Consider the following 13164-nt stretch of genomic DNA (forward strand, 5'->3'; position numbering starts at 1 on the left):
AAAAGATGGAGGAATCCCTCCCCCTGCTTACTTCACAGTGAATGGGGGGGGGGAATGTCTAAATTTGGTGGGAATAACTAGTTTTATTCTCTTAACAAAGCAGAAGAGGCCAAGAGAACGTGACAGTGGCTCCCAGCTAGCTCAGTGCTCTGTCTCTCTATTTTCTTCACATTCAGTATCCTAGGAATCATAGGCAAGCCTCCTCTGGCCAAACTCAAAAATTAATTGAGCTTTGCAATTGCTACAACTGAACACTTGGAGAAACCTCATTGGGAGGCCTAAGTATCAGGTTAGAAAACTTGGAAAAGCCCAAGGAATCTGCTCTGCTTTCCCTGATAGTCTCTCCCAAACTTGGGAAAATGGAAAAGAGGTAGCCAGTAGCTGATGGCTTCCTTTCACACAGAAGTCCCAGGGCCTCTTCTGAGCTGGAAGTGAAACAATTTGCTGCCTAGGATCATGGAGCTTGACTTTAAACATCATTTTGTAGCCAAGGCAACTCGCTATGTAGCTGGAGATCAAGGGGTTTGCAGTCAAGGCTACAATGGAGCAGGATTCTATTTGGTCTGCTTTTTGCAATAGACTGGCAATGCTCCTTTCTGTCAGAAACAACTCCTAGTCAGATAATGCACCTTGATTTTTTCATACAGTTTTTGTGCACGAATAGTGCAAACAAAAGAGCATATTCTGCGTTATAAAAATGCATGCAAAACGTTCTTACATAAAATGCATTACAAAGCACTGAAAAAATGCATGTGACATAGGTGTCTAAAATGTGTGCAAATTAAATGCAAACATTTCATGCATTCTTGTGGTGGGGGTGGGAGGAAATAGCCTTACAGACTGTAGTGAAATGGACCTGTGATTCAGCACCAGAGAAACTGAAGCAAGATGGAATTAGGTTGCTCAGTTCATTCCCAGTCAAGCCACATGATCCATGGCTGCAAATGTCCCAAATCTCTATGATGCTTTTAAGTAGTGCTAGGACAACCATGCCATGAAAACAACATGACCAGGATTGTTCACAAGCCCAGCTTCTGTGCCTGTAAAAGTCCTGCCAATACACACCTGAACCAGTCTTCCATTAATCATTATTTGCAGTAGTATTAAATTTTCTATACCACCCTTCATTCAAGGATCACAGGATAGTTTACAATATAAAAACACAAAAATAACTTAGTAACAAGCAAAAACAATACCACCCCCACCCCCTGTCTAAAAGACCATAGATTGTTTAATTGGCCAAAGGCCTGGGAGAAGAGGAATGTTTTTGCCTGGTGCCCAGATATATGTAACCAAGGTGCCAGGCAAGTCTCTCTAGGAAGAGCATTCCACAAATGGGGAGCCACCACAGAAAAGGTCCAACAATAACACCCACCCACACCCACGGGGAACTTCTCAGAAAACCCATTTGCTTACCCCAAGTGGGTGTGTTCCCTTCTGGAGTTTGTTGTAGGGACTGTATTTGGGTTTCGGGGGCTTTCCAGCAGCTCTGTCTTTGTGCCTTCTACTGCTTATGTGCTGTTGGAAAGCAAGCAGTGTTGTTATTTATTATTGTTATTGTATAAATAACACGCTTTCCATTGGCTTCAGCACCAAACACCTCTGGTCACCCAAAATCCAATTTGCTCGACCTAGTCCAATACCAAAATTATTAGTCGCAATAGTAAATCCGTTTCATTATCACAGTTTTATATGTTTGGAAAGAGAGTTCTTTCTCTCTAATGCATCATAATAATTTTGTTGGCTTATCTGCCATGATGAAAACACCTACATTTGTTTATTTAATTGATTTCGAGCAGGGTTTCCCAAACTTGGGTCTCCAGCCATTTTTGGGACTACAACTCCCATCATCCCTAGCTAGCAGGACCAGTGGTCAGGGATGATGGGAAGTGTAGTCCAAAAACAGCTGGAGACCCAAGTTTGGGAAACCCTGATTTAGAGGAATCACATACGGCTCTTTGCAAAAGCCACAGGACGGTTTCCAACAAGCACATTCTACTTGAGTTAACCAGGCTGTAGCTCAGTGTTAACGTTAGAGAGTCACTGCCAGTCAGTGTAGACAATACTGAACTAGATGGACCAATGGTCTGATTCTTGATAAGTCAGCTCCCTATATTCCTATGGAATTGGAAAATGGTCTAAACAGGAGGCCACCTGGGGACAACATGGAAGCCACACAGTTTAGGAGGAACAGCTAAATTGAACGTTCCTCCGTGAACCATTTTGCTATTTATTGTACTGCAGTGTTTTAATTCTAATTGTTTTGTGAGATGACTTGATCCTTAGGGTGCGATAGCAGCAGCAGCATAAAAAAGCAGGGTAGACATGAAAGAAAGAAACAGCCACAAATTGTAATCCTGTGCTAATGTTTCTAGGATGGCTATATACAATGATGAGATGCTGCAAAAGAGGATGTTTTGGCAAGTGTAGGTTCTCTCTCCCCCTCTGCCTACCTTCAGAGCAAGGCAAGCTGAACCTGCCCAGATTTCCTCTTCTACCATAGAGACCTGTGCTCCGGTGTAACTAATCACCCAAGATGCAGCTATCAAACTTCCCCTTAATAAGTGCTTATAATACAGACTTTTTCAGGACAGAGCTGTCAGCTGCCTTCGTCTTTTGGTCTTTATGTGCAGCTTTTGTCCAAGCTCATCTAAGCAGCTGGCTTGAACTGCTCCCAATGGCAGCTGCCTCAATATGGCAAACAATTTGTCTGCAGTGTTTCATCTTGCAGAGGAACCTCCTGCAAGTTCACAACCAGAAGTCAACAATTTGGAGGTCTTATAGGTGGAGGCATTTAATGTTTAGGAAGCTGGTGCAGATGACCAGGCTCTTTCTACTGCTCTTCATGGCAGCGGTCTACAGGGGCTGGCCCATTTGTGTGTAGTGATTTGCTGCATGGGAAAATGTGCACAGTGACCGTCAGTTTCTTCACAAAGCAGGCTGCTGCAGAAAAAAGTTGTGATGCCGTTCAGGAGTAAGCAGTTTGGAGTTCTGATCTGCCCAGCTTGTAACGTTCAGCTGCATTCTGAACTGAGTTATCTTCTGGCTCAGATCTGAGAAGAATTCCTCAGCTCTGCCCATCCTCGCTGATTTGCTCTTGGCAGCAGCAGCCCCTATTCTTCACCTCCTTCCTCTACACGTTCCTCCATCAGTGGAATGTTGCAATTCTAGGTGCAAAAGGACCCTGGGAGGTGCAGAATGTGAATGGGGTGCTGGAATGGGGTGCTGGAACTGTGACAAGTTTGCAATGCCTTCGTGCTGACTTAGATGCCATTGTTGTGGCAAGGTGTTTTTAGCAAAATGGCCAGGCATATGACCTTTAAATCCTTGCCCATTCTGACTGATTCAAGCCAGCTGTGTTCCTCTGTGTGTGTGTGTCTTTGAGGGCCCAGGGTGTGGGAAATACACCCTAAAGAAGTAGTTATATGCCTGCTCCTGAATAAACTCACTCTTGCCCCAGATATTTATGACAAACACCTGCTTTGGGTGGGAGGTGCCTGAGAAAGTAATGCTGGTTCAGCTTCAGACTTTCTGGTAAAAGAACATTATCTGGACCCATTTTGATCTGGGTTCAGGCTTGGTTCAAGACCAAGACTGAATTGGTCTTACCCTTTATTGGGAGAGAGAGGGAGTGCAACCCTTTTGATTCTCCTTGATCTATCAATGGGTTTTGGTAATCGACCATGGTATCCTCCTGGACTGGCTCTGTGGGCTGGGAGTGGAAGGTCCTTTGTTACAGTGGTTCTGCTCCTTGCTTTAAGACTAGTTCTACAGAGTAGCACTGGGTGACTTTATTTCAGCTCCCTGACAATTGTGCTATGAAGTTCTGCAGGGGTACTATTGGAGCCACTGGGAGCGATCATAGGGGAATTGGGATCACAGTGTCAACAGTATGCTGATGACACCCAGAAGGAAATGGCTATAAGCCTGGCTGTAAGCACAGGGCATCATTGCTTAAATGACTGCTAATCTGCCACCAGGCTAAGTTCAAGGTGATGTTATTGACCTATAAAGCAGTGGCTTGCAAAATGATGCTGGGCTCGCAGGGTGCCGCAAGCAGGTGTGCGCCTTGGCCCTGCGAGCCCAGCGCTGCTTTTGTGAGTGGTGCAGGGCTCACAGGGAGGGCGCCGTGAGTGTTGGCGTCTTTCTCACGGTGCCCTCCAATTGGAGGGTAGCTGAGAAGGACACCACAGGCTTGTTAGGATATTTCCGTTCCACCTTAAAAGGGAGCAGGCTTTGTGAGTCACAGAGTCTGCGTATTTTCCTGTTCACAGGATGTTTATGTTTTGCTATTGCTTTCGTTTTCTCTCTTGCTGCCTGAAACACTGAAGCAGGCAGTCATGTTTTCTCTGTTCTGACCAACGCAGAATAAACTTATAAATAATGCTCTCCTGCGTGCATCTTTCGCTGTGCATTATCTGCTGATAAGAGCGTGCATCAGCCCTGGAATGTGGCAAGCTATTTCTGGAGCTCGTGTCACTAATTGCTGATACTGCGTGTCTACGGGAGATCGATGGACGTCCGGAGGCGACGTGGGGCCATGATGGACTTTGTCTCCCTGGCAGTATCCCAACAAGGCTTGCACCCTGGCCCCTGTGAGCTCAGCACTATAGCGCTGCTAGCAGCCCCAGAGGCTAGGGCACATGTCTGTTGCGTCCTTCACAGCTGCCCTCCAGCCCCCCCCATGCTATGCCACTGCTACAAAGCCCTAAACGTCTTAGGACCAGGTTATTTGAGAGTACACAATCTTATGTATGGATCTGCCTAGTCACTAAGATTACTAGATCAGGCTCTCTTCCCTCTCCCAAATCCAGCTGGTGATAACCGGGGAGAGCCTTCTCTGTGGAGGCACCCAGTCTGTAGCAACAACTCTCCCTAGACAGACAAGTGCTGACCTTGACTTATTTTAGGCACTATTTGGAGACTTATTTATTTTCCCAATCATTTGCTACTATTACTGCCTAGCTTTTAGCATTTCTGTTATCCACTGTGGACATTGTATATTTTCTGGTTTTATCGTACTGATTTTTATGGACATTGTTGTGAACTAACCTGGAATTTCTAATGCAGGACAGTTTACAATGTTTTAATAATAATAATAATAATAATAATAATAATAATAATAATAATAATACCAGCATGTTGTCAGAGAGAGCAATTTAGAACTATGCACCAACAATTATTGGGACAGCATACTAAATTCCGATTGTCCTTTGACAAGCCAGCATAAAAAATTCAACACATTTAGTTTCTATTAAAATTTGGGGGAACACCCTTGTCCAGGATTTTTTAAAGCCTTATAAGTTCCAGAATGTATTGGGCTATTCCTTCTGTTCTCTCACACTTTCTCTCAGCATAAAGCAGGTCTGAGTAGCTTCTGTAATAAAATCCCTTGACAAGTCCACCATTCCGAAAGATAGACAAAGACACTGTTTTACAGAAATATAGATTTGCTGAGCTGATTGAAATGCAAGTTGTGTAATGAAAATTTGAAGGTGATGTTTCTCCAGTCCAAAGAACAATCAATTTACAAAAACAAGCCATACTCCTCGGAGAAAATTATTCAGTCTTCTGCAAAAAGTACACACCTTCCCACACACTTGCGTACACAGTATCGCAAAGCAAATAAAATGACAGAATGTGTGAGACAAGGTATATTGTAGCATTCTCAATGAATACAACTCAGAGCAATTTTCCACATTCATTGACAGTTTTGAGAAAATACACTATAGTGGGATGGAAAAGTATACTGAAAATAAAATGAAAAGAACAACGTAAAGAAGTTATAATAAAACAGTGTACTTAGGCCATGTTTGAAGCAAAAGGAAGAATATGAAAGTAGTAGGTCCTCTGCATGAAGAAGATGGAGAAATGCTATTGGATGACAGGGAGAAAGCGGAACTGCTCAACACCTACTTTGCCTCTGTCTTTACTGAAAAAGGAAAGCAGTGCCCAACTTCGTGTAACAGAATAAATGATGCAAGGAGGGAGCTGCAGCCCAATATAGGAAAAGAGATGGTAAGGGAACACCTAAATTCAGATCTTCAGGGCCTGATGAGCTGCACCCAAGGGTACTAAAGGAGCTTGCAGGTGGAATCTCATAGATAGAATCTCAGAGACTCTGTCTATAATCTTTGAGAATTATTGGAGAACAGGTGAGGTTTCTGCAGACTGGAGGCAAGAAAATGTTGCCCCCATCTGCAAAAAAAAAGGGGGGGACCCAGGTAGCTACCTACTGGTCAGCTTGACACTGATACCAGGAAAGGTACCGGAACAGATAACCAAAGAGTTGGCCTGTAAGCACTAAGAGCCCAAACCAATGACTTTCAAGTTACAAGAAAGGAAATTCCAATTAAACATCAGGCAGAATTTTATGATGATAAGAGTGTAATGAACTCCCTTGGAAGGTAGTGGACTCTCCTTCCTTGGAGGTTTTTAGCAGAGGTTGGATGGTCACCTGTCATAGATGCTTTAGTTGAGATTCCTGCAATGCAGGGGGTTAGACTAGATGACCATTGGGACCCCTTCCATCTCCACAGTTCTATGACTCTGTGAAATGTGCTGATCATTGATAGGGAACTTGTGGTCCTCCAGATATTTTTGAACTACAAGGCCAATCATCCTTGGACCACTGGTAAAAGTTGGAGTCACACATCACCTAGAGCACAGCAGGTTTCCCATCACTGGTGCAGACGACAAATAATAGCATCAAGAGGGCTGGTCCACACACCTAGCTCCCCGAGCACAACTTCATGAGCATATGGGACCACTGTTGGACCTCATAGTTGGGTTGCACTGAAGGAGATATGCCGATTCTCCATTATACACATATAAACGCTGTGTCTTCTGTGATAGTGAAACAACTTTCTGGAGCCATGGAGCTGATGCTGCAGAAATCACAGAGCTACCTGAGTGTACCTGTGTAGAGGTGCCAGTTCCCAAATATGGTGTGTTGATATGGTGCAGCCTAGTCATATTGCTGTCTGTAGCCCCCTAAATTCCTAAAGCAGGGAGCTGGCATGGTGTGGTGAACCAACTCTAATGATCACTGAACTTCTAGATAGTGAAGCACGTGTCCCGGGAGTTTCCATACCTGTTTAAGTTGTGTCTCAGAATTTACGTGCACGTCACAAATTTCACAGTGAAATGTTTTGTTCTGAAGTCCCGTGTTTCCTTTATTAATGGGTCCTTTGCCTTTGACACCTGCCCTGGGAAAGGCTTTGATTGTTCCACTCCCATTTCGAGCTTCCAGCATAGTTTTGTGCTTTGTGCCTAGAGACATTAGACAAGGAAATAAAAAGTTGTGTTCATTAGTCCTTTTGTTTTGGTCAACATGTTGCAGGTCTTGCTTCCCCCTCCCAATGGCATCATGGGCACCGATCTGCATTCCCTGCATTACCATGATAATAATTAAGTAATATTTCATTACCTCACATTTAAATATTAAATGATGCCCATGTACGCACTGAAGCAAGCTGCCATCAATATGTAGTGACTTGGTAGGAGAGGCCAGAGGTGAAGTTTAAATGGATGCTTTACTACTACTACTACTACTACTACTGTTGTTATTGTTGTTGTTGTTGTTGTTGTTGTTGTTGTTACTACTACTACCTCCCACTGTGACTGAAACATGTCCTGCACTGAAAGAGAAAACCATGTTAATCTCTTTAAGATGTCGGTCTGAGTCATTACCACACTTTTCAGAGCGGTTTATCAACAGAGAGTTGGAATTTTGATGCTGCTGCTACAGAAATAATTGACATTCTCTCAAAGCGACCTTTCAGAGGAAAGTTTGGCTGTTGGTTGGAATACATTCTAAAAACCTTTGCCTTTAGGGCTTAGGCCCAGGCTATCAAAGGACCATACTCTGCCATATGAACCTGCCCGGGCTCTGAGATCTTCATGAGATGCCCTTCTCTGAAAGGGGCCCATCAAAATGAATGGAAGTTAAACAGCAGTGCCTTTTGTCCTTTTCTAAGATCTTGTTGTTTCAATGGGTCTTTCCCAGGGCAATTTTCTAGTGGAGACTTCAGCAAAGGGGTCAGCTCTGTCTGTATTGTTTCACGGTACTATTCCCTCAACAGTGGGGAGTCCAGGTAGCTTTACATGGTCCGTTTCCATTTTTATGTGCTTGTCATGGTCTTTTTATATACAAATGTGTTATTGAACAAGTATTATGAGAGTTATGAAGGAAAGCACAGAGAATCAGCACAGAGTACTGTGAGCACAGAGCACGCAAAGCAACTAGAGTACTCTAAAATCCCCAAAGACTCTTTCTGCCAGCTGAAAGCCTCTTGACAACTCTTCTGTTTTCAAGCTGCTCTCTTTTCCAGGTATCTTGGTCCGCAGTTCACAAAGTGAGCAAGCCTATTTCAGTCTCTGACTTGCCTGTCAGTAGGTGCAAGCTGAACATACAAATGGCAAGGGTGATCTGCTTGCCCTTTTAGTGATTAAGCCATGGCAGAACCGAAGGGACACTTCAAATTACTGGGCAATGTGCCTCATATTACCATTAATGGGAAGGAAGGCAAACCTGCAGCAGTTCCAAAACTGGTTCCAGAAATATTGAAAAAAACAAAAATAGGAAAGCAAACTACATGAGATTCCAGTTTAAGAAATGTGGTTCCATGAAACAGAACAAAAAACAAAAACAAAACTGAAGCAATATTGGCATCCTCATAGCTGCCCAAATAGCAGTGTTAACACTAGCATTATAAAATATCCAGCTAAATGGTGCAAGGTCATATGAAGGAAAGCACCATTGGTTCTGTATTTGACTATAATGAACTTGTAACAAGATACATTATTTCTCCTATGATATGAACTATGATAATGACAGACATAGGTGGGTATACAAATATATATGAATGAATGAAATATTTGAGTAGGGCAAATGTTAGAAATGATATAATACTATTGGTTATTATATACACATGCCCATACAAACATTTCTTATTTTATTACTAAACCATTTTGGACCTACGGCAATCAGAAAATTTTGGAAATAGAGGTTCCCCTTGAAAATAGAACCAAAACCCAAGCTGCTGGGGCACATTGACATGCATAGAGCACTTATGCTTATTTTAAAAATGCTAATTAAATACATGCTCCTTGCTGTACGAGTGCTCATGGTGCAATAACCATGACCAATGAGAGAGGCAGACTGGATATGGAATGTTTTAATAACTAATCAAACTAATTCTGCAAACCCATTATAAATTTAGGAGAAAGGCAGAACAATATTGGGTGATATCCAGGTTTAGTAATACTTTGAGAAGACACAATTAAATCCATTGATTTCAGGGAATCTTTTCTGAGTATGAGTTATGTGGCTGGCATCAATTCGTTTTAAATGTCTGGACTAAGCAAAATATTTTACAGAATAAAGACAGATATGTCATAGAGTAAAAGATGTTGAACTCAATTACAGTTACTTTTGTTTTACTGTAAATGAATTTTAATATCTAAAATGTAGGATGTTTTTGGTCTTAAAAAAGAAAACAACACCTTTATAAAGAGTGAGCAGACCTTTTGGATTGGCTTCACTGATGCATCTGGGTTAGATTAAAGCCTAAGAGTACTAAAGTACATAGAGGGAGGAAATCCTCAACCACGAGAGAGGTTCAGCGCTGGAAAAACACACTTTGGTTTTGGAGACTGTGGGATTTTTCTCCTTAAATGTTTAGAATTGAGAGTATTTGCCAATCATGTTTTTGACATAGAGCATCCTGCCCTGACATTATCAAAAGTGTATAGTTCAGATGGCTTAAAAGTGCTCTGCAAAGGGCATATCAAGAGTGGTGCTGAAGACTTTTAATCTGGGGCATGTCACTTGTGAATGCTCTTAACGTTGAAGAATAAATGGGAAACGGCCATTTTAAAACAAATACGCATATAGTCAATTCAACTCACTGGATTTTATGATGTGGGAAATGCGAAAGCCACTTCTGAAAACTACCTAACTCAGAGAGTCCACCCCTACCAGATTGTGCATTTCCTTTTATGTGCAACAATGCCAATTAATGTTCCGTTTGGGACTGGGGACAAACAGAAGTATGCAAAGTAGGGCGAGACAGAGAGCATAAGCAGTCACGCCCTTCCAGAACGTAGCATTTGGAACGGTTAGAAACGTAAGAAATTTAAGGCAGCGGATCGCTTGCATGAAGCGCAATCGCTCCTTTTCTCTTTTATGGCAGACTTTCTCCGTGTCGTTGTTATTCTTCAATACTTAACAAATTCCATGTAATTGCTGGCTTTCCACCACCTCCCCACCCCCACAGCCCTGCAAGGAATCTAATCTATTCAGGGAAGATAATTGCAGGGCTCTTTAGCCAGGAAAGAAATTGCTGTATCTCACCACTGTTGTGCGCCTCCAGTTGTGAGGCGGAGTTGACAGCAACCTTGCATAGTGAACAGTAGAGCAGCCGCTTGGCCTTTTCTTCCTCTGTCTCTCCCGAAGAGCATGTGGTGGTGTTGCTGCTGCTAGCGGCTACCGTGGGGAGTTTTTCAACTTTGGAGGTGATTTCCGTCGTCATGACACTGCTCTTCCGAATTTCGACCGTTGTGGTGGTTGATATTGCTGGTGCCTCTATTGTGTTGCCTGCTTTAAAGATAAGGAGAAGAAGATATAAGCAACAAAATATATCTCATGCAGTGTGGAACTTGCAAGCTACAATGAGAAAGTGATTGACAGAACGTTTTCCAGGTAAAGGGTTTCCTGGCAGACGCAATGTAATGTCAACTTTGCAATGAAGGTTTACGGCATATACAACATGTTCAATACCACACTTATGCATTATGTTTATGAATCTGAAGAGGTTGGAACAGCCCCCTTTCCCCAAGCATGTAGAATTGCAAGGTACCACCTCCTGAATCAATTAATTGTCCATCTTTGTGAGAACTGGGGGGGGGGGGGAGGGGGAGGGAATGCTGCTTCTGTATCTTTGTGCCTTCAGGACCAAAGCAAAAATAAATAAATTAACAAATAAAGACATATGGCGACTATTTCACTGCACACTGTTTATAACCCAAAGCGATACGAGTTCGGTGAAATACATTTAAAAATAGGAGTTTTGAAGATGGCATTGTACAATAATCATTAAATTTTGTAATTAAGTTTCCAAATAATCTAAACTGCGGAGTATTGCCTGCTTTTTTTCTTTTTCTTTTTAGCTGATAGCAATGAATTTGTTTTAATTAGTTCTAAATCTGAATTTCTCCAGGGACCTCAAATTAGCAAACTGGTCGGCATGCAATACGGGAGCCAGGAACACTGTTCTAAGTCTGAGCAGCAGAAAACAGTGTCCATGAAACAGGAAGGAAACTGATCTTATGTTGCTGGAAGCACGTGCCAAAGAATGTTCCTTTTAAAAGTAATATTTATATAAATTTGTTGATAGACGAATGATAGCATCCAATTCCTCTTTACTTGTGGAGTGTGGTCTACCAAAGTAAATTGTAGCTGAGTAGTGTGGCCTGCTAGATGCTTGGCCACTATGTTTCTGCACCTCCAAGGAAGGGGGAGGGGGAAGGAAGTATGATTTGATATGATATTTGTATTCTGCTTTTCTCAACAAAAATGTTGAGCTCAAAGTGGCTCAACAACAATGTTAAAAATTAACAAACTGTAATCGTATCAAAACGAAACAGCATATGAATAAGGCAAAAGAATAAACAAATTCATCCAATAATTGGTTCTTGGGCCACAAACCTTGCAAGCCTTGTCTATTCAACTCACTGATACTTTTCATAGAATAGAAAATCCCCAAACCAGGTCCCAAACCAGGTCGTATGTCTTCCTGCCTGTGCTCCTGCATGAGTTGCGTGAGATCATGGAGCCAAACGTACGTGCTTTTCTGGAGCTATGCTAGCATGGTGCCCCAAAATGTATATTTTGGGGTGCCGTGCAAAATCATGCCCCCCCATGTGTTCGGGGGTGCTTTTTGACAGCAAGATCTCGGCGCAAAATCATGTGAGATCATGACACCCAAAATGATCACTGTGCTCTTGTGTGAGAAAATGGGGTGTTCCTTTTTTTTCTGGGACACTTGCGGGGTATGTAGTTTTGTATGAAGTATGTTATTTATCCAGAATCCAAGCAAAGAGCACCTAATGCAAGTAGAAGTTTGCTGAACGAAATACATCCAAATGGGTTTCAAGCCGAACATTCTTTGGCAATATGCTAATATTCAGCATAACTTTTGACACAAGGAAAAAAATACCTAGGAGCATGTTTACGTGTACATAAAACATTTACATGTGGGAATCTATTACCACAATCCACCACCCCATCTGAAGAGTGGCTTCCTATTCCACAGATTTATGTTCACTATATTTCAGAATTCCTCACTATATAGCTTGGTGAAAAGATGCTGAATCACAATAATGTTCTGAAATATGTGTGTGTGTGTTGTGTGCATATTTTCACATTAATACGTGTAAACAAATTGTACCGGTGCAAGTTTTTGTCTTTTTTGGCCCGTCTGGAAGCTTATAAGTAAGAAGTAGCTATTTACATATGAGAAACATAAAATACTATGTATATCAGATTACTTCTGGGTTAAAGAGAGCTCACTGCCCCGCCCTATAGATCAGCTTAAGTGGTAAATTGTACCGCTATAGCACACCAGAGTATCACAGAAAATCTAAACTCCATTCCTCATCCCAAATTGTAATCTAGACATGAAGAACACAATAAGTTTTTGCCTCACTGGTACCAAAGTGGTGCATCCTTCTGTGTCATCGATGACCCTAGATGCTGCTTCAGTACAGGGCAAGCAATTCAACACACCATGATTGGATCACTTGGGGGTTGCTGTTTTTTCAGCAGCAAAAGCAGAGATGGGGCAAGAGTCAGATCAAGAGATAGTGGCGCTTTAACCTGATCCTGCTGTGCCATCTCCCTGATCTTTATTTATCTGTTGATATTATTTTGTTTAAAATCAAAATGTCCATGGCTTTCAAGCGAAGACAAAAAACTACTACAGTGAAACAGATCAAACGTTACAAATGCAAACAGAGCCAGCAAAGAAATGGCAAAGCACAAAAAAGGCCGCTCTAAAATGAATGGGAAGTCTGGGCAAGTAAAGATAAGACTTAGACTGCCACTGAAAATTAATCAAAGTAGGTGATGCAGTAGCAGCCAGTATAGTAGGGTGGAGCTGT

General features: G+C 42.2%; 1 protein-coding gene and 1 long non-coding RNA gene across 24 annotated transcripts in view; one reads left to right on the top strand and one right to left on the bottom strand.

Annotated features, from left to right (window-relative positions):
• The window catches only part of LOC310690045, a 133418-nt gene that overhangs the window by 16825 nt on the left and 103429 nt on the right, over positions 1-13164 (top strand). The gene's annotated exons all lie outside the window — the stretch shown is intronic.
• The window catches only part of ZNF385D (zinc finger protein 385D), a 554298-nt gene that overhangs the window by 5365 nt on the left and 535769 nt on the right, over positions 1-13164 (bottom strand). For 15 of the 18 annotated variants that reach the window (XM_083468253.1, XM_083468266.1, XM_083468263.1 and 12 more), the window contains 3 exons: positions 10358-10603; positions 7094-7272; positions 1417-1518 (listed from right to left, as the gene is read on the bottom strand). In XM_083468253.1, coding sequence (XP_083324379.1) covers positions 1417-1518; positions 7094-7272; positions 10358-10603 — 527 coding nt within the window. The remainder of the gene's footprint in view (positions 1-1416; positions 1519-7093; positions 7273-10357; positions 10604-13164) is intronic. The other 3 variants (XM_083468270.1, XM_083468264.1, XM_083468259.1) reach the window with 1 other exon arrangement.

This window comes from Podarcis liolepis (assembly GCF_965112155.1).
Source record: "Podarcis liolepis genome assembly, chromosome: 12".
NCBI lineage: Eukaryota > Metazoa > Chordata > Lepidosauria > Squamata > Lacertidae > Podarcis > Podarcis liolepis.